The sequence below is a fragment of the Rhinoderma darwinii genome, chromosome 2 (genome assembly GCF_050947455.1).
Source record: "Rhinoderma darwinii isolate aRhiDar2 chromosome 2, aRhiDar2.hap1, whole genome shotgun sequence".
Lineage (NCBI taxonomy): Eukaryota > Metazoa > Chordata > Amphibia > Anura > Rhinodermatidae > Rhinoderma > Rhinoderma darwinii.
Window position 1 is genome coordinate 296,048,706 of NC_134688.1, and position 26,047 is coordinate 296,074,752.

A 26,047-nucleotide genomic window follows, 5' to 3' on the forward strand; every position below is an offset into this window, starting at 1 on the left:
CCAGAAAATGACTGATAGGAAGGGGTTAAAATCTGCAAATAGTCAATTTATCCACCTCCGAATTGTATCTAATAAGTTAAATCCACAGCAGTTTTTACCGCACCTATTTCCGGATCAAAATGTAAAAAAAAATAAAAAAAAAAAAATACAAAAATCGCAACGAAAAATGCACCTCAAGTGCAGATTTTACCTACGTTCATCTTCACTTTTGATGCATTTTCTGCACCAAAATTACGCAAGGAGTGCATATTGCTAAGGTCAAAAGCACACAATGCGTATTACGTGAAAATTTGCTGCACATATTTTTCTACAGTACCAGCAAAGTAAATGAGATTTAAGGTAATCTCATCTACACATTGCCAAATTTTTACGCACGTAGATGGACCTCGGGGGAGTTTTTTTTATATCCACAGAATGGCAAATTGTCTTGCGTTTCCGCCTCAGAATTGCATAGAAGTTAATAAAAAAAAAAACAAAAAAAAAAACGCACCTAAATACACAGCATAAAACCGAAACAATATCTGCATGAAACCGTAAATACCGCATCTAAAAAAGCATTAAAAAAACTCACTATTAAAGGTGTTATCCAGGGACCAAAAATTGCATTGCATTAATGTTTTTATATAAAAAGAAGTCACTTACTAATCTACTTTAATTTAAAATTTGGTACTAAAATGCGCAGTTCAAACCCGGTGAATTGTTCTCGGAAGTCCTGTAGCTTTTCTAATATTGATGACACACCGACATGGCCCCACGTGACGGAGGGCTTGCTTCCTGTGCTGTTCGTGTTGGCGTGTTATCAATGGCATGACCGCAAGGGGCTGTCACACTGCCTATTGCTGGAGGATCCGAGCAGAGCATTAGCTAGTGCTTTGCTCGGGACTCCAGAACTGCATCTTACATTTGGTAAGTGACTTCAGGGGTTTCCTGTCGCTGGAGTTTCCCGAGCAGAGCATCAGCTGATGCTCTGCCCGGGGACGCCAGCATTGCTGCCAACGTTAATATATGGACAGTGACGTCAGCAGCAATACCGAAGTCCCCGAGCAAAGCATCAGCTGATGCTCTGCTCGGGAAACTCCAGAGACCGGAAACTCCTGAAGTCACTGACCATATATGGACCGTGACAATACAATTTTTGGTCCCCGAATAACCCCTTTAAGTGCGAATTTTACCTGTGGAATTACCTACGGTTTCGATGCGGATTTTCTGTACCAAATTACACAACGCGTGATGTAGCCTAAGGTTGGGCTCCCACGGTTCGGTTATGCTGTGTAAAAACCGCGCAGTGAATCAGACTTGGAACCTGCAGCACATTAGGTAAAAAAAAAACAACAAAAAAAAACGCACCATTGTGGAGCGGTTTTTCGCCTAGAATTTCCACTGCAGAAAGCAGCGCTGGGAAAAAAAACAAACCGTTAATACTTACCCCCTCTCTTCTGTGTGTAGTCCGGCCTACTAAAAGGACGTTGCAGGCCATGTGATCACTGCAGCCTGTGATTGGCTGCAGCAGTCACATGGGATGAAACGGCATCCCAGGAGGCCAGCCTGAACGGAGTTCTGGGTAAATATGAATTTATTTATTTTTCCCCTGACACTTTTTTCATCGGAATCGCTGTGATTCTACCACAAAAGTCGCAACACTTGGATTTCTGTTGCAGGTTTTGAATGCCTATTGAATTCAATGGGGAAAACCTGCAACATAAAATGCAGCACAAATTGACATGCTGTGGATTTAAATTTCTGCACCGCTGGTCAATTTATTAAACGTTTACGCTGCGTTTTTTTCCACAGCGTGGGAATAATTTATAAATCTCACCCACTTTGCTGCTGCTGCAGAATTTCCGCACAGAATTCAGTTGCGGAAATTCCACAGCGTTTACTCTACATGGGAACCTGGCCTAAGGGTAAAGTCACACACAGCATATTTTGATTCAAAAATTTTCTGTGACTGAAAAACAGTTCTATTTATCGGACTTCGGTTCTTGTGCAGCAGGTGTATATATTTCTGCAAATGATTTCTCAGTCGCAAAAAACTGTATGCATTAAAGTCTGCCGTGTGTGACTGCACCCAGAAGCCAAGTGTTGCGACTTTTGCGGCAGAATCGCACCGATTCCACTGCAAAAATACAAAATTTAGAAGTCATACTTACCCAGAACTCCCTGCTTCTTCCTCCAGTCCAGCCTCCTGGGATGATGTTTCATCCCATGTGAACGCTGGAGCAGATAAAAGGATGCAGCGGTCACATGAGCTGTAGCGTCATCCACGGAGGCCGGACGGCAAAGTAGGGAGTCACCACGACAACGGCCTACGTAAGAATGGGCATTTCTTTATTTCATTTCTATACTGCTTACCGCAGTCGAAATTCCGGACGAAAAACCACACCACTGTTTTTCGAACAGAATGTGCTGCGGATTCCAGGTCGGATACGCTGCATAGTTTTTACGCAGCGTATTTGACCAGTGGGAACCCAGCCTTACACAGACAATAAGAGGAAGAGGCATCCTTTGACATCCATTACCACGTGGACATTTCCTTCTCTGGCTGCAGAATTTTAAGCCAAATACATCATTTTTCGACAACCTCCCTGCTTTTCAATACTCTTTGTCCATCTGTCAACAAGCTTTCGTATTCCCCCATTAAAAATGTTTTAGGCTGAGCTGCGAGCCACGAATGCACCAATGTCATCACCTCTTCATCAGACATGAATCTACATCCTCTTTGGTTCCCTGAAAGAAGCCCTAAGAGGTGATCGTATATGCAATAGAATCAGTTCACGTGCACGCTCAAAGTTGTCATGAGTCGTGGACAGGCATCCGACTCCTCCTTCATGGCTGACACTTGTGCGACCTTCCTTGAACTTCTCTATTCATACACACTTCTTCGAGAAAGTACTAAGATAGTGCGGCCAACAGATGTTTTAATATAACTAGAGTGCAGATCATTTTTGACTCACCCTCATATACACACACACATAGATTGTTGCAACCTTTATTTCCAAAAATTATCCTCGGTTAACCCCTTCCCTCTTTAGCCACTTTTGACCTTCCTGACCGAGCCTCATTTTTCAAATCTGACATGTTTCACTTTATGTGGTAATAACTCCGGAATGCTTTCACCTATCCAAGCGATTCTGAGATTGTTTTCTCGTGACACATTGGACTTTAAGTTACTGGCAAAATTTGCTCGATACATTCAGTATTTAATTGTGAAAAACACCAAAATTTAGCGAAAAATTGCAAAAATTAGCATTTTTCTCAATTTAAATGTATCTGCTTGTAAGACAGGCAGTTATAACACACAAAATTGTTGCTAATTAACATCCCCCATATGTCTACTTTAGATTGGTATCGTTTTTTGAACATCCTTTTATTTTTCTATGACCGCACAAGGCTTAGAACTTTAGCAGCAATTTCTCACATTTTCAAGAAAATGTCAAAAGGCCATTTTTACAGGGGCCAGTTCAGTTGTGAAGTGGCTTTGAGGGCCTTATATATTAGAAACCCCCAAAAAGTCACCCCATTTTAAAAACTTCACCCCTCAAAGTATTCAAAACAGCATTTAGAAAATGTCTTAACCCTTTACACATTTCACAGGAATGAAAGCAAAGTAGAGGTGAAATTTACAAATTTCATATTTTTTTGCAGAAATAAATTTTTAATACAATTTTTTTTATAACACAGAAGGTTTTACCAGAGAAATGCAACTCAATATTTGTTGACCAGTTTCTGCAGTTTTAGGAAATATCCCACATGTGGCCGTAGCGTGCTACTGGACTGAAGCACCGGCCTCAGAAGCAAAGGAACACCTAGTGGATTTTGGGGCCTTATTTTTGTTAGGTTTGAAGGGCTCTTGCGGTGCCAAAACAGTCAAAATCCACCAAAAGTGACCCCATCTGGGAAACTACACACCTCAAGGAAATTATCTAGGGGTACAGTGAGCATTTTGACCGCATAGGTTTTTTACAGAAATTATTGGAAGTAGACCATGAAAATTAAAATCAACATTTTTTCAAATAAAATGTAGGTTTAGCGATTTTTTTTCTCATTTCCACAAGGACTAAAGGAGAAAAAGCACCGTAAAATTTGAAAAGCAATTTCTCCCGAGTAAAACAATACCTCAAATGTGGTAATAAACGGCTGTTTGAACACACGGCAGGGATTAGAAGGGATCGAGTGCCATTTGGAGATCATATTTAGCAGGAATGGTTTGCGGAGGCCATGTCACATTTACGAAGTCCCTGAGGAGACAAAACAGTGGAAACCCCCCACAAGAGACCCCATTTTGGAGACTACACCCATTGAGGAAATTATCTAGGGGTATAGTGAGCGATTTGACCCCACAGTTTTTTTGCAGAAATTATTGGAAGTAGGCCCTGAAAATAAAAATCTACATTTTTTCAAAGAAAATGTAGGTTTAGCTTATTTTTTCTCATTTCCACAAGGACTGAAGGAGAAAAAGCACCACAAAATTTGTAAAGCAATTTCTCCCGAGTAAAACAAGGCCCCACATGTGGTAATAAACGGCTGTTTGAAGACACGGCGTGGCTTAGAAGGGAAAGAGCGCTATTTGGCTTTTGGAGATCACATTAAGCAGGAATGGTTTGCGGAGGCCATGTCACATTTGCAAAGCCCCTGAGGGGAAAAAAACAATGAAAACGCCCAAAAAGTGACTCCATTTAGGAAACTACACCTCTTGAGGAATTCATCTAGGGGTGTAGTGAGCATTTTGACCCCACAGATGTTTCATAGAATTTATTAGAATTGGGCAGTGAAAATAAAAACAATCCTTTTTCTTCAATAAGACGTAGCTTTAGCTCAAATTTTTTCATTTTCGCAACAAATAAAGGAAAAAAAAAAGAACCCAACATTTGTAAAGCAATTTCTCCCGAGTACGGCAATACTCCATATGTGGTCATAAACTGCTGTTTGGGCACACGGCAGGGCTCAGAAGGGAAGGACCGCCATTTGGAGTGCAGATGTTGCTGGATTGGTTTCTGGGCGCCTGTGGGCCCAAAACAGTGGAAACCCCCCAGAAGTGACCCCATTTTGGAAACTACACTCCTCAATGCATTTACCTAGGGGTGTAGTAAGCATTTTAACCCTGCAGGTGATTGGCAGAAATTGGTGTGCACTCGATGTTGCAGAGTGAAAATGGGATTTTTTTCCATAGATATGCTAATATGTGGTGCCCAGCTTGTGCCACCATAACAAGACAGCTCTCTAATTATTATGCTGGGTTTCCTGGTTTTAGAAACACCCTACATGTGGCCCTAATCTCTTGCCTGGACAGTCGACCAGGCTCAGGAGTGAAAGCGTACCATGTCAAATTGAGGCCTAATTTGGCGATTTACAAAGTATTGGTTCACAACTGCAGAGGCTCTGATGTGAAATAATAAAAATAAACCCCTGAGAAGTGACCCCATTTGGAAACTGCACACCTCAAGGCATTTATTAAGGGGTGTAGTGAGCATTTTCACCCCACAGGTCTTTTCCATAAATGAATGCACTGCGGATGGTGCAAATTCAAAATTTATATTTTTCCCTAGATATGCCATTCAGTGGCAAATATGTCGTGCCCAGCTTATGCCACTGGAGACACACACCCCAAAAATTGCTAAAAGGGTTCTCCCGGGTATGACGGTGCCATATATGTGGAAGGAAACTGCTGTTTGGGCACACTGTAGGGTTCAGATGGGAGGAAATGCCATTTGGCTTTTGGAGCGTGGATTTTGCTTGGTAGTAGTTTTGTTTGGAGTCTTACTGGTGTTTCCGTTTATAATGTAGGGCATATGTAAGCGGGGCGGAGTATATAAGGGGCATAGTCAGGTGGTATAATAATGGGGTAAAAAAAAACAATAAAATGATCCATAGATGTGTGTTACGCTGTGACACAATCCTTTCTGCACAGGCCGGTGTCGCACTGATATATGGCGTCCTTTCTTATCCCCCTTTTGGTCCACACTCCGCGCCTTTGCAGTTTGGGGAATTTTGCTGGGAAAGTGTTCCTGGTATAATACGGGCACCGTCTCTTCCAGCGGATATGTTTGGGCCCTCCCTTTCCTGGTTCCCTAATTTTAGGTCCTTGATAAATCGCCTCTTCAAACAGAAGAAATGTTCCCCTCGGGCACAACTGCATATTTTTTTATTTCCTGACTTATTGGAGCCATAACTAATTTTATTTTTCATAGACGTAGCAGTATGAGGGCTGGTTTGTTGCGGGACGAGCTGTAGTTATTATTGGTACCATTTTGGGGTACATGCAACTTTTTCATCACCTTTTATCCTATTTTTTGGTATGCCAGGTAAACAAAAAAACGCAATTCTGGCACAGCTTTTTTCGTTTTTTTTATACAGCATTCACCATGCGTTATAAATTACATGTTCACGTTATTCTGCGGGTCAGTACGATTCCGGCGATACCTAATTTATAGCACTTTATGTTTTACTACTTTTTGCACAATAAAGTAACTTTTGTAAAAAGAATGTATTTTTTCTGTCGCCAAGTTGTGAGAACCATAACTTTAATTTTTTTGTCGACGGAGGTGTATGAGGGCTTGTTTTTTGCGGGACGAGCTATAGTTTTTATAGGTATCATTTTTGGATACGTGTGACTTTTTGATCACTTTTTATTCTAACATTTGTAGGGCAAAGTGACCAAAAAACAGAAACTCTGGTAACGTTTTTTTTTTACGCTGTTCACAGCGTGCAATAAATAATATAATATTTTGATACCTCCGGTCGTTACGGTCGTGGCGATACCAAATACATATGATTTATTATTATTTTTCAATAATAAAGGACTTGATAAGTGTAAAAGGGGGATTGTGTTTTATTTCATTACTTGAAACTTATGGTTTTCAAACTTTTATTTTTTGCACTTTTTTATACTTTTTTTACACTTTTTCTCAAGTCCCACTAGGGGACTTGAAGGTCCAACGGTCAGATTTTTTTTTTTCTAATACATTGCACTACCTATGTAGTGCAATGTATTAGATCTGTCAGTCATTCACTGACAGCAAGCCGATTAGGCTTCGCCTCCCGGCGGGGCCTAAATCGGCTTCCGTAATGGCAGAGCAGGAGACCATTGTGTCTCCTGTTGCCATAACAGCAGTCACCAGTCCTGATTGCCTGTCAGGGCTGGCGATCTGCTAGTAACCGCTACGATGCAGCAATCGCTTTCGATTGCTGCATCGAAGGGGTTAATGGCAGGGATCGGAGCTAGCTCCGGTTCTTGCCGTTACAGGTGGATGTCAGCTGTACAGTACAGCTGACTTCCACCGCTGATGACGCCGGATCAGCTCCTGACCCGGCGCCATCTTGCCGGCAGCTACGGTAGCCGATCAGGCTCCGCCGCCGGGCGGATCTTGACCAGCTTCGGTGCTAGGCAGACCGGGAGGCCAGTATTAGGCCTCCGGTTGCCATTGCAGCCACCGGAACCCCGGCAATTTCATTACTGGGGTTCCGATGAGCTGCAAACACCTTAAGTGCAGCGATCGCGTTTGAGCGCTGCACTTAAGGGGTTAATGGCGGGGATCAAAGCTAATTTCGGTCCCCGCCGTTACAGCCGGATGTCAGCTGTAAGATACAGCTGAGATCCGGTGATGATGGCAGTACTGAGCCGGTCCCAAACATTCGGCGTACATGTACGGCAAGATGCGGGAAGTCAATGCTTTCCATGACGTACATGTACGGCAAATGTCGGGAAGGGGTTAATTGTTTTCACGGTTTCTAAAATGGACCAGACACAGATGTCAGTGGATACAACAGATTTAAACAGGATGTACAGACAATCTGTATGGGGACCGTCTCCTGATAGGACAGGTATTGGAAAGGCTGGATTTTAACATGCCTTCGTTCCTTCTGTTCCAGTATGTCACTCAGCAAGCACATGTTTTTATTGTCTCATTTAATGTATTTAAACCCTTCTGTATATAATATTTACAGCGCCCTGGAGTTAATGGCGCTTTACAATAAATAAGATAAGCGGTTGGCAAACATCTCTGGCACAGTTTATCTTTCTCACCCTATACAACCAAATGTGTATGTATATGGGGGGCGTCGGAAAACATTGCTAATTTCGTGACTGGGCATTCTTATATGTAGTCACAAACCCTTATCTGTGTATAGTGGTCTGCTCCACAATGATCAGTTGGAGAGAGAAAGGACGTGTGTATGTATGTATGTATATTTTTTTTAAATAGAGAACATATTTCCCATTGTCCTCAAAGCTTTGATACACGCATAATAGATAGATAAAAAAATAAAATAAAACAACTTTAACACAAACAGGAAATAAAGTTGGGTCGTACCTTGAAAAACCTTTCCCACAAACACTACATGTATAGGGCTTCGTAATCCCTCCTTCATGAGATCTGACATGATAGGTCATTCGGTCCTTTCTTTTGAAGCGCTGATTGCAGACTGGGCACTCAAAAGGTTTCTCATCTGAATGGGATAACTTGTGTCTATTAAGATGATAAACATCCCTGAAGGCCTTGCCACACATTTCACATGCATGGTTTTTCTTAACAGGTTTGCTAGGCTTCTTCACTGGCTGAGCGACAGGCATAGTTGGGATGCTTGTGCTGACGCTAGGAATTGTAGTTGAAGATGATGTTGTAACAGTCGATAGTATGCCAGCAATGGTTGAAACCAAGGATGTTCTGCTATGGTCTCCAGCAATAGTAGATATAAGCGGCACGACCGGAGAAGTCTGTGTTTTCTTTGGCCGTGACACCAGCTTAATTCCTGTATGGCAGGATTCGTGACGTCTTAAATGGTAACTGTCCCTAAAGGCCTTGCTGCAATATGTACAAACAAAAGAAGTTTTGAGTTTTTCTTTTTTTACTACAACTGGATCTTTTAAAGGTTCTGATGGAGGCTGAGGTTTCTGTGTTATTGGTATAGGTAGCAAAGGCTTTTGATCAGGAGGTTCAACTGGAGCTCCCAAAAGTGGCAGCAAGCTATTTTGGGCAGCCTGCTGTTGATGATGATGGTGATGATGGTGGTGGTGTGAAGCTTCATGAGCCTGAAACAAATAGAATTAAAAAAGGGACACTGTAAACACAAATAGTACTACTTCACACACACAGTTTAAGTTCAGCATGAAGCAATAATTGAGAAAATAACAGCTATAACATTGTTAGGCCTCATGCACACGACCGTAGCCGTGTGCACGGTCGTGATTTTCGGGTCGGCCGGCTGCAGACTGTCAGCCGCAGGCCACCCGCAAATCGCGGGACATGCACATGGCCGCCGTCATTGTTTTCAATGAGCCCGGACCGCAGAACCGGGCCGTAATAGGACATGCCCGTTCTTTCTGCGGTCTGGGCTCCCGGGCCATGAAAGGACCGCAAAAACTACGGTCGTGTGCATGGCCCCATAGAAAAGAATGGGGCCGCAATTCTCCCGTGGATTTTCGGGGGGAATTGCGGCCGCAAAAACACGGTCGTGTGCATGGGGTCTTAGTCAAACTGTACATATAAAGCTATTATGATAACGGGAGATTTCATACATATTGCTGAAGAACATAACAGAGCTGTTAAAGTTTAGTCCCTGAGAGAGGATCACAAGGACTGCAAATGAGGTTGAAAAGTCTGCTCTACATGATATGTTTTAAACGCTATGAACGTATTATGTCCATAGAACATTAGTAAAGAATAGACATATCAATGCAGCCCCATTGCAATTGAGGTCCCGGATATTGGCTAATGGAGATATTAAGAGGGCACATTCCTTTCTTTGTTATTTTAGCATTGTAACTGCTATCTTTGAAAGACCAAAAAACACAAGATTTATGGTTACATTTTAAAGGCAGGAACACACTAGGCATAAACACTGCGGATTTTCCGCTACGCAGAAAATATTGCAGAAAATCCACAGCGTAATACAGTAGCAGTAGTGGATGAGATTTAAACATCTCATCTATACACAGCGTAAAAAATCCACCGAAAAAACAAACCATTCACAAATTGACACGCACTGCGTTTTTTTAAGCCACAGCAATATGCTGTGGAATCGCTGCTCTTCTATTGCGGGCAAAACCCGCAACAAAGAGCTATGTGTTGCGACTTTAGTGGCGGAAACGCCACAATTCCACAACAAAAATTGCGAGGGAGGGAAGAAAAGTGCTAATTTTTGTTTGAAATTAATAAAAAAAAAAATGAAAAAAAAAAAAAAAAGAAGGTTATACTTGCCCCGACATAGTACTAGCGACGCAATCTTCTATTCCGAGTGCAGCCCGGCCGTCTGGGATGACGTTCCATGCCATGTGACCGCAGCAGCGGTCACATGGACTACAGCCTCATCCCAGGAGTACGAAAGGGTAAAATTATATATACACACACACACACACACACGTACGTGTGCGTGTGTGTATAAAGAGAAAGCTTACATATGTGAACGGGTGCCAGCAAGTAGTCCAGATCCAAGGACTATCAATATTCAAGCGAAATAAATCTTGCAGCACTCCAACAGGGTCGATGAAAAAACTGATTTAGTCAAGCCAACATATAGCGGTGCAAAGTTTCAGTCCAATATTAGGACTTTTTTCAAGCATAATGGTGTGTACAACAGTCATGTTTATATGGTGCGCATCAAATACAAGCAATCAAGCTCATTAGAATAATTATAAAAAATACAAACAGCATTTAGTTACGTGTAAAACAAAAGTTAAGGTATCAAAAGATAAAACATTGATACAGAAAGTGACATATAGTCTACATAACAGAACGACATATCGTCTACAGCTAAAATCGTCTACATAACAGAACGACATAATATAGACATCATTGTGATTTAATCAGATATTCAAAAAGATGTGTACCAAATTAAGGCTGTCAGACCACTTCCGCAGTTCAATATACTCTATAACTGGCATCTAGTATATAGAATTTTTAATTGTTTTAAGAATGGATCTATCTGCTGCACATTGCGTTTTTGTTGCGGCTTCCTCTCATACATATACATTTGTATATATAGGTTTTTTTACCTTTTCTTGATACTGATCCGGGACATCTTCGGACATATATATGTCCTGAATATTTTTAAATTCTGTTATTCCGTGGTTTGATGTATTTTGTGTCTACATGTATTTGTGAAATTTTGTTTGATAAACTATTTCTAATAGCATTGATTGTTACCTGTCACTTGGCAACGGCCTCTGGAGCCTCTTTCCGGTTCCGCTAGTCTAATGCGTGCGCAATGGCTACAGGAGTTTGTTGATTACCGGTAACTTGGCAACCTACTACATACGTCACTTCCGGGTGCTGTCATTTTGACGCATGCGCACTTGCCGACAATTAATGCCGGATAGGGGGGACGTGAATCAAACACGCACGAGCACTTTACATACCATTTACAACTTTATTTCCATCAGGCCCCATGCACACGACCGTATCCGCAAGTACTGACTGTAAATACGGTTCCGTATTGCTTTATAATCATCAGCAACGTACCCATTTCTGCTGAATGGTATCCGCAAATACGGTCCGTAGTGCATCCGTATATACGGATCCGCAAAAAAAAAAAAAAAAAAAAAAGGAGGCCTGGTTGATGGGAAATCCCCCTTGTGTCACTGAGGCCCCATGCACACGACCGTGCCTGCAATCACGGCCCGCGATTGCGGGCACGGCCGGCCGCTGACTGACAGCCGCATTTTCGGGCCGTGCTCCCATACAAAGTATGGGAGCACGACCCGCAAAATGCGAAAGAACGGACATGTTCCATAATTCCCGGAACATTTCCACGGCACTGACACCCTTCCGTAGTGCTACGGAAAGGTGTCAGTGTTCAATGAAAATGAATGGCTCAGTTTTTGCGGACCGCAATTGCGGTCCGCAAAAACGGAGGTTTTTTGCTGTCGTGTGCATGGGGCCTTAGCAAGACTTCTGTATTTGCGGATAGCTATCTGTATTTGCGGACGCACCTCCGTAGCCATCCGCAATTTTGGCTTCGACCATAGACTTCTATGGAAGAGTCCTTGCCGCAATTGCGGACCATGAACGGACATGCTCCATGATTCCCGGCACAGTTCTGCGGAACGGACACTCATCCGTAGCGATACGGAAAGTAATGTTCAATGGAAGTGAATGGGTCCGTTTTTGCGGGCCGCAGAAACTGAGGTTTTTTACGGTCATGTGCATGGGGCCTCAGTCTTCTGATTGGCGAGTGGTCTGACAGCCTTAACCCCTTCCCGACATCCCCGTATATATACACGGCGTACGCCGGGTAGGGGAATATGGAGCGGGCTCACGGGCTGAGACCGCTCCATAGAGCGAGTGTGTAGGCTGTGTGTTACAGCCGACACTTCCGGGTAACGAGCAGGATCCCGTTCGAGCGCGATCCCGCTTGTTTAACAGGTTAAATGCAGCTTTTAATTGCGATCGCGGCATTTAAATTACTAAAAACAGGAGGGCGACCCCCTGTAACGTCCCAATGGCCCACACACGGCGAGATCGGGGGGAGCTGTTGGTTGGCATGGCTGCCTGACGAAGTCCCCCAGGTCAGCCATCTTTGAGCCCTGCCTCCGGCAGGGGTTCATAGGAGACTGTCAGAATCGCGATATACTGCAATACATTAGTATTGCAGTATATCGTGCAAGCGATCTAACGATCACTGGTTAAAGTCCCCTAGGGGGACAAGTAAAAAAAAAAAAAAAAAGTAAAAAACAGTAAAATAACGTTATTTAAAAAATAAAAAAATAAAAAAAATGAAACCCCTTTCCCATTTTCCCTCAAGCACAATGTAAAAAAAAATAAAAAGCTAACATAACTGGTAGACGCGACCGTAGAAGTCTGAACTATCACAATATATCAGTATTTAGTCCGCACGGTGAACGCCGTAAAAAATTAACAAACCATCAGAATTGCTGGTTTTTGGTCCCTTCTCCCATAAAAAATTATCAAAAAGTCTCACGTACCTCAAAATGGTACCAATATAAACTGCAGCTCGCCCCGCAAAACATAAGCCCTCACTCTGCTAAATAGACAGAAAAATAAAAACTTTATGGCTCTCAGAATGTGGCGACAAAACTCAAATTTTATTTTTAACAATCAGTTTTTTCCTTGTAAAAGTAGCAAAACAAAGAAAACTATATAAATTTGGTATCGCTGTAATCCTATTGAACCGCAGAATAAAGTTAACATGCCGTTTTTATTGTAAAAACAAAACCACCCAAAAGGTTGAGTCGCCGCTGTTTTTTTTCCTATTCCACCCCACATATATTTTTTTTCTCGTTTCCCACTACATTATATGGTACAAAAAAATGGTGCTGTGAAAATCTACAACTCGTCCTGCAAAAAACAAGCCCTCATACGGCAATATAGATGGAAAAATAAAAGAGTTATGGCTTTTGGAAGGTGGGGAGGAAAAAACAAGAGTGAAAATCCGAAAAATGGCTGCGGAGGGAAGGGGTTAATTTGGTACACATCTTTTTGAATATCTGATTAAATCACAATTATTTCTATATTATGTCGTTCTTTTATGTAGACGATTTTAGCTGTTTTTAATATGTCACTTTCTGTATCAATGTTTTATCTTTTGATACCTTAACTTTTGTTTTACACGTAACTAAATGCGGTTTGTATTTTTTATAATTATTCTAATGAGCTTGATTGCTTGTATTTGATGCGCACCATATAAACCATGACTGTTGTAGTAGCAGCACTCTGGAACAACTCCCACTACGGTATGAGGTGCATGGCAGGCAATCCCGATCCAAAGACTGTTGCATATATAAGAAATTCTGCAGCACTCCAGTATAGCAAAAAAAATAAAAAAAAAAAATTATATATATATAATATTTGGTTTGTTCAATCAACGTATAGATGCTATACGTTGATTGAATAAACCACATTTTTTTTTTGCTATGCTGGAGAGCTGCAGGAATATATATATCAAAAAATAGTCAGCACTCCATTAATGCTTGACAAAGATCCCATCGAGACAGATTGAAACGTTGCTGCTGGGGTGGATTAAAACACACAATTTTTCTCACATGACTGGAGTGCTGCCTCTATTTTATTGCTATTTGAATCTGTCTGACCCATAGCCAGAGTCTGGGAGGACTGCGTTGCACCCAACTTCTGTAGCTGTGCTGCTTTCTATATATACATACATTTATTTATTTTTATTCCTGAAGGAATTTGGTGTGTTTTTTTGGACGGAATTTCCTGTGGCTACCATGGCGGATACGCTGTGTACTTTTACGCAGCATATCCGCCCTGTGTGGACATACCCTAAATGAGTAGATAATATTTATTCATATTAAGTATATAGTAATATGTAAAATTTGTGACTACATACAGCAACTTCAAATATCTAATTTCTATAGGTAAATTTCAGGTTCAGAGTTTTTTGGCTCAGATTTCAACATGGAAACAGCGCCAAAAAAAGGTTGAGATTTACTCCCATTTATTTCAGAGGCACTTTTTTCTCCTGGGCGGCTTTTAGCCGCTTGCTGGAAAAAAAAAAAAAAAGAAGCAACATGTCCTTTATTGCCACGGTTTCTGCTTCTGACCTCCCATTGTAATCAGTAAGAGGCAGAAAAACCTCGGCCCACGGTCCATTAGCGAAAATTCTAATTCGGACGCAGCTTGGAAGGGTGTTTGGGGAAATTTTTTTTTTTTTTTTAAGAAAAAAGCTGAAACATTTTCCTGAACAGAAGCATTGTGGAATATTTGCCAGCTATATAAACGGTTATTACATTCAACACTTGATACTTGCACTCAACCCAACACGTGGGCCTTATGCAGAATTAAAATGATCATAAATGTAATAAAATTAATCTGGCAGCGCATTTTTTTCCCCGCAAAAAATATTTTATGGCCAAAACTAACGAAAGGCTTAAAAAGGACCCATGTTTGTTTGGTTTTTTTTTTAAAAAAAGCCACATATTACATTATTCCTTGTGTCCTCTATTCCAGCGCTGTAATTTTATTTTTTTGGGATCTCCCGTTTTCCTGGTACGGCCCCTGCTCCGCTTGGTACATAATATGCTAATTTTTAGTTAAGGTGCAGAGAGGAGGAGACCTCATCTCTCCTCAGTAGGCGTTGCCTTGTGCATCACTGTGACGCTGTCCAATTAGAGCCTACAGGTGCTGCGTCCCCTTCAAAAGAGCAGATTGGCGGGGGTGCCAGTAGTTGAACCCCCACCGATCAATTTCTTAGGACTGGAATACCCCTTTAACGGAAACGTGACCGTACAGCAAAAAATAAGAAAGTTATGGATAATTAATTAATGGGAGCGGAGAACATTGAAATATAATGGGACAATGAACAGGGTTAAAGCTTATGTCAGGGTTGTTTTCACAGGAGTAATGAGGGATATAAACAGTACGTTTTGCAACTGATCCCAAAAATTCCCACTGACTTATGATGGATCCATTTGATTTATTTTTCACTGGAAAGAATAACGCAGCATCTGACGTAATGGAAAAACAAATGAGAATAGAGCCTTAGTGCGCTTTCACTTGGACAGATTGACAGTACAGCACGTCAATCAGCAATTGTTAGCTCCATTTACATAGAGCAACAATCGCAATGTAGGAGACGGAACGATCATTCGTCCTCATGGGAGATGTGCTGCCAACTAGTGATAATTTTTTTGGCCACATAAAAGATGTGATCAGCCGCTGAACGAGAATTTGCTTGTTCTACGGCTAATCGCTGCCCTGTTTACAAATTTGCCCAATCATAGACTCATAAGCTTATTTTGCTGGGGGAAGCCTTTTCTGGTCAGACATTTTCCCTGCAGCAGCTGTTAATTTCTGATTTTAGGAAAACCCCTTTATCACCTATACGCAGTATAGTTGATAATTTCCTGAACGCTAGTGAGAACAGGGGTCCTGAATCCCCCGACATTAAAAGTAGCAGTGGCTGAGCATGGTCGCTGCTGCTTCATTTAAAGTTTATAGGAATTACAGAAACAGCAGAGTACAGCGCTCGGCTGTTTCAGTCGGTCTCAGACATCGAATGGGGCAGCGGACGCATGCTCGGCTGCCGCTCCATTCAAGCTCCTCATTACCTTGGGGAATGCAGTGTGGAGAACCTGGGGTTTTGGGACCCCCATTCTCACAATTGGTGGGGGTCACAGCGATCATAGCAAGGGCTCTTTTTTTGCGGTAATATGCTGGCGAAGTAGTGTCAGAAGTGCGGATGTCAATAAACTCAACAAGCTGATTAGGAAAGCAAGATCTGTGGTGGGATGTCAGCTGGATAGTTTAGGGATAAAAGAGTTCTTGAAAAGTGTATGGCGATTCTATGGAACACATCACACCCACCACATGACCTCATTATAAAAAAAGAGAGGAGCATTTCTAGTAATCGTTTAACTGAGATGCAATAGATAGGTTTATGAAATAGTTTGTGCCGATAGCAAGTGGCCTATCATTGAATTTTTATGAGAATATACGTTTTTAGTGGTGATTGCGTTAGAATTCTTGTTATTATTGGTATTATCTATTTAAGTGGATAATTTGTAAATAATATGTATTCTGTGGATGTGTTATTGTTTTGTTTATTTAGGATTGTGAACAAGTTTACATGCGCTCGTCTGCATGATAATCGGCCAGTGTAATATCCCCTTTATTCTGATTTTGTCTGTGCGAACCTGGGAGCTGTTGTGATAAATGGCATTTCTATTTCGGGGGATTAATAAAAAGTTATCTTATTTTATAAAACTATCATCTAATTAAGGGATTAATAGTAACCACCTTGGTGGTATAGTGTATAGAAAGGGTTAATGTAACATCTCATGTGGTCTAGTGCTGTGAATGGAATCATTTCAGCATCCCTGGTGGTCTAGGCTAATAAAACGGTTAACATTTCGCATCTCTTCAGGCTTTAGCAGCATAGCGGTGAGAGGCAAATGAACACTGATCGCGTTCTGCTTCTTCAGCATAGCCGACCATTAACGCCCTTTTACACGGGCAACGATCAGCCGATGAACGGGCAAACGCTCGTTCATCGGCTGATCGTATCATTTATGCAGCCAAGAATATTAACGTTATCGCCAGCACATCTCCCTGTGTAAACAGGGAGACGAGCTGCCGACAGGATAGAAATGTATGGGGACGAGCGATTGTAGTAACGAGCGCTCGTCCCCATACATAGCGCTTGGTGAAAGGAGCAAACGAGCGTCACTCAACAAGCTGTCTCATTGATCGGTGCTCGTTCACACGGCCCACGTCTGGCGGTGTAATAGCACCCTTAGAGTAGGTTCACAGGTGGAAGATATGTTGAAGAAATTTTGGCCACTGAAAAATCCAGTGTTGCCGTAGAATGTGCAGTGGCTCAGTGGTTAGCGCTGTTGCTTTGCAGAATAGGGGTCCTGGGTTCAAATCCAACATTTGCATATTCTCCCCATTCTCATCAAATTTGGGTTCTCACACATTCCAAAAACATAGTGATAGGTTAAAGGAGTTATCTTTTATACCGATTACTTATCCATGGCATAGATCATCAGTATATGATCGGTGGGAGTCAGACACCCGTATCCCGCATAGATCAACTGTTTCGGCTGCCGGAAGCAAAAGGCTCCAACCGCTGTAAGCGAACACAGCCGTTATACAGCGGTAGGAGCCTTCTGCATCCGGGACCGACCACTGCATAGCTTTCCCTGTACATAGGTCATCAGTATGAAAACAGCTTGCAACCTGAACAACCCCTTTAACTGGAATACTATGAAATTATCCCTAGCGTGTGTATGTCAGATAGGGAAATTAGATAATCAAAGTTGTTGCTATATAAGTAACAAAGATATTTTTGCAAGCCCCATTCAGATAACTGGAACAGTCGCAGAAACGTCTTCCGCATGTCAACTACTAGGTGAATGGATGAAAAAGCAGATTTAGCCCATTTTCTGCCATTAGCGCCTTTTCGTGACAGGACCGAGCGTGACAAAAAACAAACAAAGAGATATCTATAAAAGCGAAGTTGCTTTTTTTTTACTGAATAGATTAAAGCAAACTATGCTACTCCGAATATCAAAGAGCAAGAGAAATCTGAAAGAAAATGTAGTAACGCAAGAGTGACCGATATCGTTCCTAGAGGTTTTTTTCTTTTCATACATAAGATGCAGAAGTTTAACCCCTTAGTGACCACTAATACGCCTTTTTACGTCGGTCACTAATGGGCTTTAGGCTAGGCTGACGCCTTTTCACGTCAGCCTAGTCTAAGTCCTGCACGGGTCTCCCGTGCAGGCAGGAGCCGGAGCTCTGCTGTCTGATGACAGCTGAGCTCCTGCTCCAACGCCCGCGATCGAAGTTTACTTCGATCGCGGCCGTTTAACCCGTTAAAAATGCCGCAGTCAATAGCGACCGCGGCATTTAGCTTTGTTTACAGAGGGAGTAAGCTCCCTCTGTCACCCATCGGCGGCTCGCGAATGAAATCGCGGGTCTCCGATGGGGTGTCATGGCAGCCGGGGGCTTGATAAAAGCCCCCAGGTCTGCCCTGGACATATTCCTGTTAGGACGCGCCGGAGGCACGTCCTAACAGATTGCCTGTCAGATTTACACTGACAGGCAATAATGCTCTGGTATACGAAGTATACCAAAGCATTATAGCAGCGATCGGAATATCGCACAGTAAAGTCCCCTATTGGGACTAATAAAATAAGTCATCAAAGTGAAATAAAGATTATTAATAAAAAGTACAGTAAAAAAATAAATAAAACCATTTTTTTCCATAAAAATTGGTTTTATTTAGTAAAAGTGTAAAAAAAAAAAAAAAGTACACATATGTGGTATCGCCGCGACCGTAATGACTCCATTAATAAAGTTAATATGTAATTTAAACCGCAAAGTGAACACCGTAAAAAAAAAACGCAAAAAACCGTGGCGAAATTGCAATTTTTTTCCATTGCCCCCCAAAAAAGTCATAATAAAAATGAATCAATAAGTCCCATGCACCCCAAAAGAGTACCATTCAAAACTACGTCTTGTCCCGCAGAAAACAAGCCCAAAAAATCACTACATCGATGGAAAAATAAAAAAATTACGGCTCTTGGAAAGCGACGATGCAAAAGCAAATAATTTTAGTTCAAAAGTGTTTTTATTCTGCAAAAGTCGTAAAACATAAAAAAACCTCTACATATGTGGTATCGCCGTAATCGTACCGACCCATAGAATAAAGGTAACATGTTATTTACGTCACATAGTGAACGGCGTCAATTTAAAAACGCATAGAACAATGGCGGAATTTCAGTTTTTTTTTATAATCCCCCCCAAAAAGGTTAATAAAAGTTAATATAAAAATTATATGTACCCAAAAATGGTGCCATTAAAAAGCACAACTAATCCCGCAAAAAACAAGTCCTCATACAGCTATGTAGACGAAAAAATAAAAACGTTATAGCTCTTTGAATGCGACTACAGAAAAACGAATAAAATAGCTTTGTCATTAGGGCCTAAAATGGGCTGGTCACTAAGGGGTTAACAAACAAACTTTGTAGAAAACAAAAACAAACTGCCAGGGTAAGATATTTTTTCTACAATTGCAAATTCTCCTAGCCCCACACATACAGGAATTTGGAAAAAACGACCTTTATTTACTTGTGTGTACAAAATACTTCTCAGCACCACCAACGTGTGGCCATTTTGTTAGACCAATGAGCTCCTCATTGTAGACGAGTACCGCTTCCAATAATACACACTTTCTTATAAAGTCTACATGTTGTCTCGTGTACTCGGAGCCCCAAATATACCAGAGAAGTCCTGAGGTAGACAGAACCATGACAAGTGTCTGGAGCCCGTAATATACAGCGAGAGATAACACCTCAAGCTGCTGCACAGATTTACGCGCGAGAAAACCGGCCTCCCCCAGCTAATGAAATCGGCCAGAGCGAGAGAAAAATTAAGCAGAAAATAACAGCCCGCCATAATCTGCACTGGGTAGAGCGGTGTGGAGAGGGGGAGGGGCGGAGACAGCCCGGGGTCTCAGTAATGACACAGCGCAATACCATGGACAAATAAAAGTTCTAACCACACACAAATGTCATAGAAGTGAACTGGTGCCATACAGCGACATTATTAGAGACGGTCATAGACGTTGTAAAGTAAAAGGTTTTACCAAAGTGACAGAGAGCGCTCAATATAATGGCCGGGCTCGGATTACAAAGGGTAACGGAACCCAACACTGCCCCCTCGTCATCGCTGGACTTTACGAATATGACGCACGATGCCCTTTGTATAACAATAGGATTATGAAGCTGCGGACACGTTCGATCGATCTCCCTCCCGCAGCACTGAGCGCTTTCTTTGTCTGCCGCTTCTTCACGACGTCCCGTTACCCAGCTCAAATGGCACTCCAAAACCTGCCGCTGAGTGCAGGCCGCTGTAGCGATCTGCCTCTGTGTATTACTGTTCACGGAGCCAGGCTCCTGCTCTATGTGTGCGGCTCTGGTGTCGCTGCGCGGCCGGGAAAAGAGGAGGATGTGGAAGGAGGAGGAGGTGGTGGTGAAGGAGGGGGGGATGTTTGCTCCCGGGTGTCCCCGCTTCCCGGGGAGGGGAGAGGAGGGAGGCGGCTGCTCTGCTCCGAGGGAGGAGGAGGTCACCGCTGCCCTTGCAGTGCGTATCACGGGCAGAGATAGTTACATTATAACCCGTTTTAGCGCTTACCTGGAACAAGAAAGCCGTCCAGTTGGCCTCCATGGCGATCCCGGGTAGGAAGGGAGAGGAGGGAGGAGGAGGAGGAAAGCGCCTGCTGGAGCACAAGGGAGGAGGAAAAAAAAAAAAAAAAAAGTAAGAAGGGGGGAGGAAAATTTAAAAAAAAAAACCCCCCCCCAGCGCAGGATCCTACATAAAACCTACAACAAAGCAGCTGAAAACATGGCAGCGCCGCACAACTTCCGGTAACCTCTGGGAGAGACCATTCGGAAGGAGGAGGGAGTATGGGGAGCGGGATAGTGCGGCTTCTGCGCCCTCGGTCATTGGCGAAGGGAGATTTGTGGGTGGAAACTAAGTCTGCCCTTCCCCCCTTCGTGTATATTGTGTACAATACAAATGGCAGACGAGGAGCTACTAATAATACGTAAATAAACCTCCCTAATGAGCTGTGCTTATTGTGCTGGGGACCTCAGTCCTCTTTGGCGCTTGCGGTAACGGGCTACTGGTCTCAGCAAGTCTGTGCTGAGGAGGGAACAGAATTACCTCACGCACAGCTGCAGCTTTCGAGACAAAAGCCCCACGTCTGCTCCTTGACTCTCCCGCGTTAGTAATAGGCTGCCATTTTCTAGACGCCTATTGTCCTTAATATGTTCCCCGCCTACTTCTCCACCCGCCCGACATGTCATGCCCTGCGGGTTATGTTAATGGGCGGAAGAGAAAGTGAGAAGGATGCGAGATAGACTCCCTGATTGTGTGGAAGAAAAGCTGTTTGTTTCCGCCTAGTCCCGTGCGCTGCGAAAACCGTTTCCTACAGCTTAGGGTATGTTCACACGGCGGGGGTCCGTAACGGCTGAAATTACGGGGATGTTTCAGCCTGAAAACATCCCCGTAATTTCAGCCGTACCGGCATGTGCAGGCGCTTGAACGCCGCGTCAATTACGGCCGTAATTAGCGCTGCTATTCATTGGAGTCAATGAATAGCGGCTCCAATTACGGCCAAAGAAGTGACAGGTCACTTCTTTGACGCGGGCGTCTAGTTACGCGCCGTCATTTGACAGCGGCGCGTAAATATACGCCTCGTGTGAACAAACAAACGTCTGCCCATTGCTTTCAATGGGCAGATGTTTGTCAGCGCTATTGAGGCGCTATTTTCAGACGTAATTCGGGGCCAAAACGCCCGAATTACGTCCGTAAATAGGCCGTGTGAACATACCCTTAGGGCTATGTTCACACGCAAAATCAAAAACGGCTGAAAATGACAGCTGTTTTCAAGGGAAAACAGCCTCTGATTTTCAGGCATTTTTTCTAGATGTTTTCGGAGCTGTTTTTCCATTGACACAACGAAAAAAAAGCTCTGACAATGGCTCAAGAAGTGACATGATCCTTTTTAGAGGGCGTTTATTTACACCCCGAAATACACCTGAAAACACAGTGTGTGAACATAACCTAACCATCAAAAAATGGCTCCGTAGCCGTTAACCGACGACGCTTGTAATAAAATAATGTTCTTGTTTATCAAAGTGATGAGGCGCTGTTGAACGCGTTATATACAGGGGACACTGTTGAATGGTCAGACCTGTCTCCATTCACTAGCATTTTAGAAATATACAGTGGGGAAGATTTACTTAGATGGGCGATTCATACGCCAGTATTAATCCTGACGCTAGAAGAAAAAAAACGCCCAATTTTTTAGGAGACACATTGCATATTAAATATGCCGCATCTTTGGCTGTTTGTGCGTAATTTCTCCTATCGTATACATCGGTTTCTTGTGTAAATTATAGTTGATCTTGGCGGCCCCACCCCCTCCTGACTAACTCCCGCCTCATTTCTAGCAATTTTTGAAAATTGTCAAAAGATCTAGAAAGTTGCAAATATAACGTGTGCCAACAATTGCGACGTTAACGCTACAAAAGTGTTGTAAAATTGTTAATAAGTTATCCCCTGTATTTTTAATGGAGAAAGAAATCTGTTTTTCATTCTCCATTGCTTTAGGCATATCTGGGTCTATCTCCAGAAATTTTCTTAAAGGGAACCTGTCACCAGCATTTCACCTATTGAACTCTACTCACCCCTCACTGGTCGCTGCTGTCAAAAGTTCATTGCTGTTATCCCCTCTCCTAAACTCCTCCGACTGTAAATAATGGTCTGCAAACATTTTGCGCCTTTTAGGGTAATAACACGCCAGTCTTGTTCGTTCCTCTTCTTATGCCTGCCCAGCGCCAAAAACTGGCCCGCCTTGAATGCCAAAATCTCGTCTTCAGATAGCGCATATACGCCCATAATGCATGGTCCAATACCCTTCCCTGCTTTGTCCGGGCATCAAATCTAGTTACGGTGCATGCGCCGCTATGGTGTCCCGTTGTGCGCACACACCAGAACAGGACATTGATGCGCGGGATTTCGTGTGTGCCAGGGGTAGGCGAGGAGCTGTCAATCAAAAGTAAGGAGATGGGGTAAATTCGGAAAGGCTTGAGGAACGAAGATATGACTTTTCAAATGAAAATATGACATTTCTACTCTAGCATAAGGAACAGAAACCCGTAAAAAATGGAATACTGAAGGTACAGAGCCTACGCAGAAGATAATTATAGGTTACATAAAAATAGTTTTTTACCCACTCCCACCAGGTACTGCTGGATGTAATGGCCGCTGGTCGCTGACCGCCGGCATCTCTTACTCACCAGCAACCACAGACCATTGAGACGTAGACCATTGAGACGCCGGCGCGCATTACTGTCCTCTCCCGCTGATGCTCATAGGGTGCGTTCGCTCCCACTCTTAAAGGACCAGAGCGTGCACCAGGAAAATCTCCCTCAACCTACCCCAGCATGCCAGGAACTATATAAGGGACTCTGCTCATTCATTCCTTGCCTGAGCAATGTTGTGTCTACCCATGTTTGTCCTGAAAATGATTCCTTAGCTGTATCCTGTATCTTGTATCCTGTTTCCCATATCCAGTAATTGTGTTTTGTTCCATTGACAAGTCGAATGAGTCGAGTTTACAATCTGTGTCCGGTGTCCGTGCCATACCAGGTGTCCGTGACGACTTCACCATCTGTGTCCGGTACCCATGCCAAACCGAGTGTCCGAGACGACTTCACCATCTGTGTCCAGTGCCCGTGCCATAGCGAGTGTCCGAGACGACTTCACCATCTGTATCCGATATTTGTACCATACCGAGTGTCCGAGTCGACTTCACCATCTGTGTCCGACACCCGAGCCATACTGAGTGTCCACGACAACTTCACCATCTGTGTCCAGTGTCCGAGACGACTTCACTACACCGCATTCCAAATTATTATGCAAATGTTATTTTTCGCTGATTTTCCTAAATAGTCGATGTAAATGACAGTCAGTATAATCTTCAAGCCATCAACCGTTGGAGTATAATGCTAATTTTATTGAACAAATCTAATGATAAGAGATTTTTTTTTTAGAAATAAAAAAACTCAAAATGCACTGTTTAAAATTATTATGCACAACAGACCCCTTCTTTGATATCACCTTCACAATTCTTGCATCCATTGTATTTGTGAGTATTTCTGCTTGAATATCTTTGCAGGATGTCAGAATAGCCTCCCAGAGCTTCTGTTTTGATGTGAACTGCCTCCCACCCATAGATATTTTGCTTGAGGATGCTCCAAAGGTTCTCAATAGGGTTGAGGTCAGGGGAACCATGAGTTTCTCTCCTTTTATGCCCATAGCAGCCAATGACACAGAGGTATTCTTTGCAGCATGAGATGGTGCATTGTCATGCATGAAGATCATTTTGCTACGGAAGGCACGGTTCTTCTTTTTGTACCACGGAAGAAAGTGGTCAGTCATAAACTCTACGTACTTTGCAGAGGTCATTTTCACACCGTCAGGGACCCTAAAGGGGCCTACCAGCTCTCTCCCCATGATTCCAGCCCAAAACATGACTCCGCCACCTCCTTGCTGACGTCGCAGCCTTGTTGGAACATGGTGGCCATTCACCAACCATCCACTACTCCATCCATCTGGACCATCCAGGGTTGTACGGCACTCATCAGTAAACAACACGGTTTGAAAATTAGTCTTCATGTATTTCTGAGCCCACTGCAACCGTTTCTGCTTGTGAGCATTGTTTAGGGGTGGCCGAATAATAGCTTTATGCACACTTGCAAACCTCGAGAGGATCCTACACCTTGAGGTTCGCGGGACTCCAGAGGCACCAGCGGCTTCAAATACCTGTTTGCTGCTTTGCAATGGCATTTTAGCAGCTGCTCTCCTAATCCTATTACTTTTTCTCCCAGAAACCTTCCTCATTATGCCTTTATCTGAACGAACCCTTCTGTGCTCTGAATCAGCCACAAATCTATTCACAGTACGATGATCACGCTTACGTTTTCTTGAAATATCCAATGTTTTCATACCTTGTCCAAGGTATTGCACTATTTCACACTTTTCGGCAGCAGAGAGATCCTTTTTCTTTTCCATATTGCCTGAAACCTGTGGCCTGCTTAATAATGTGGAACGTCCTTCTTAAAGGAAGGGTGTCGCCAAAATTTTTTTTTTTTATATCAATTTGCTTTTAGTGTTTTATTAAAAAATGTTTGATTTATTTGTGTATTTGTGTTTTACTTTTTTTTATTTTTGAACCTTTTCTTGTCTATGGGCGCTGCCATTTTTTTTTTCATCTCTGTATGTGTCGATTAACGACACATACAGACATGGTATACGGCACATACAGCCCCATAGTGAATGCAAACGGGACCCGTTCCATTCACTATGCTGTACGCCGTCTGTGTGGGAACGGCGCATGCGCCGCTCCCACACAGTCCAAATGGAAGGTCTTCGGCCGAGCGCCATTTTCTTGTGGACCGGAAGCCGCGGCCGGACAGTAAGATTACTACTTCCGGTCGCGGCTTCCGGACATGTGTTCTAATGCAAGCACTAGGAGCGGAGGGAGCAGACGGAGCGGAGGGAGCGGCGGCGGCAGGAGCAGGTAAGTTATTTCTGTGTATGTACGTGTTTTAGTGTGTGATTACTACTGTATGTAAGCCTACTACACTGTGTGTTCGCTCAAAAAATGGCGACACACAGTGTAGGAGGTTTGAACGTTCAATCCCCTCCTTTCTCCTGGCACTAGCCAGGATAAGGGAGGGGGGATTGTTTGAGGACGCTAGAGCGAGTGTGTCTTCTCAAATTTTGCAGCATAAAGGAATGTGGTTGATTTACTACATGCCAATGCTGCAATTTTGGAATTTGCTCCATCTAGTGACCATCACTGGGAAATGTTATAAATTAGAATCTAATTTATAATATTTCCTGACTCGTGAAAAAATGTAAAAAATTAGAACAATGTTTAATCATTTATACACTAACTGTTTAACTAAAAAAAAAATAATTTATAGCAACACATTCCCTTTAAAGAGGCTCTGTCACCAGATTTTGCAACCCCTATCTGCTATTGCAGCAGA

At 42.9% G+C, this 26,047-nt stretch overlaps 1 protein-coding gene and 1 long non-coding RNA gene across 4 annotated transcripts in view; one reads left to right on the forward strand and one right to left on the reverse strand.

Moving 5' to 3' along the window:
* VEZF1 (vascular endothelial zinc finger 1) overlaps nt 1-20,859 on the reverse strand; it is a 98,563-nt gene extending 77,704 nt beyond the window's left edge. The window contains exons 1-2 of one of the 2 annotated variants that reach the window (XM_075853481.1): nt 20,616-20,859; nt 8,310-9,028 (exon numbers count right to left, since the gene is read on the reverse strand). In XM_075853481.1, coding sequence (XP_075709596.1) covers nt 8,310-9,028; nt 20,616-20,648 — 752 coding nt within the window. In that variant the 5' untranslated portion in view covers nt 20,649-20,859. The remainder of the gene's footprint in view (nt 1-8,309; nt 9,029-20,615) is intronic. The other variant, XM_075853482.1, reaches the window with a different exon arrangement.
* Nucleotides 20,421-24,065, forward strand: LOC142743089 (uncharacterized). Of its 2 annotated transcripts, none has more exons than XR_012881494.1 (2): nt 20,421-20,848; nt 23,640-24,065. It is a non-coding gene; the product is annotated as an uncharacterized LOC142743089 (long non-coding RNA). The 2 variants fall into 2 exon arrangements; XR_012881493.1 differs by having other exon boundaries at nt 20,421-20,738.
* The last annotated feature ends 1,982 nt before the right edge of the window (nt 24,066-26,047 follow it).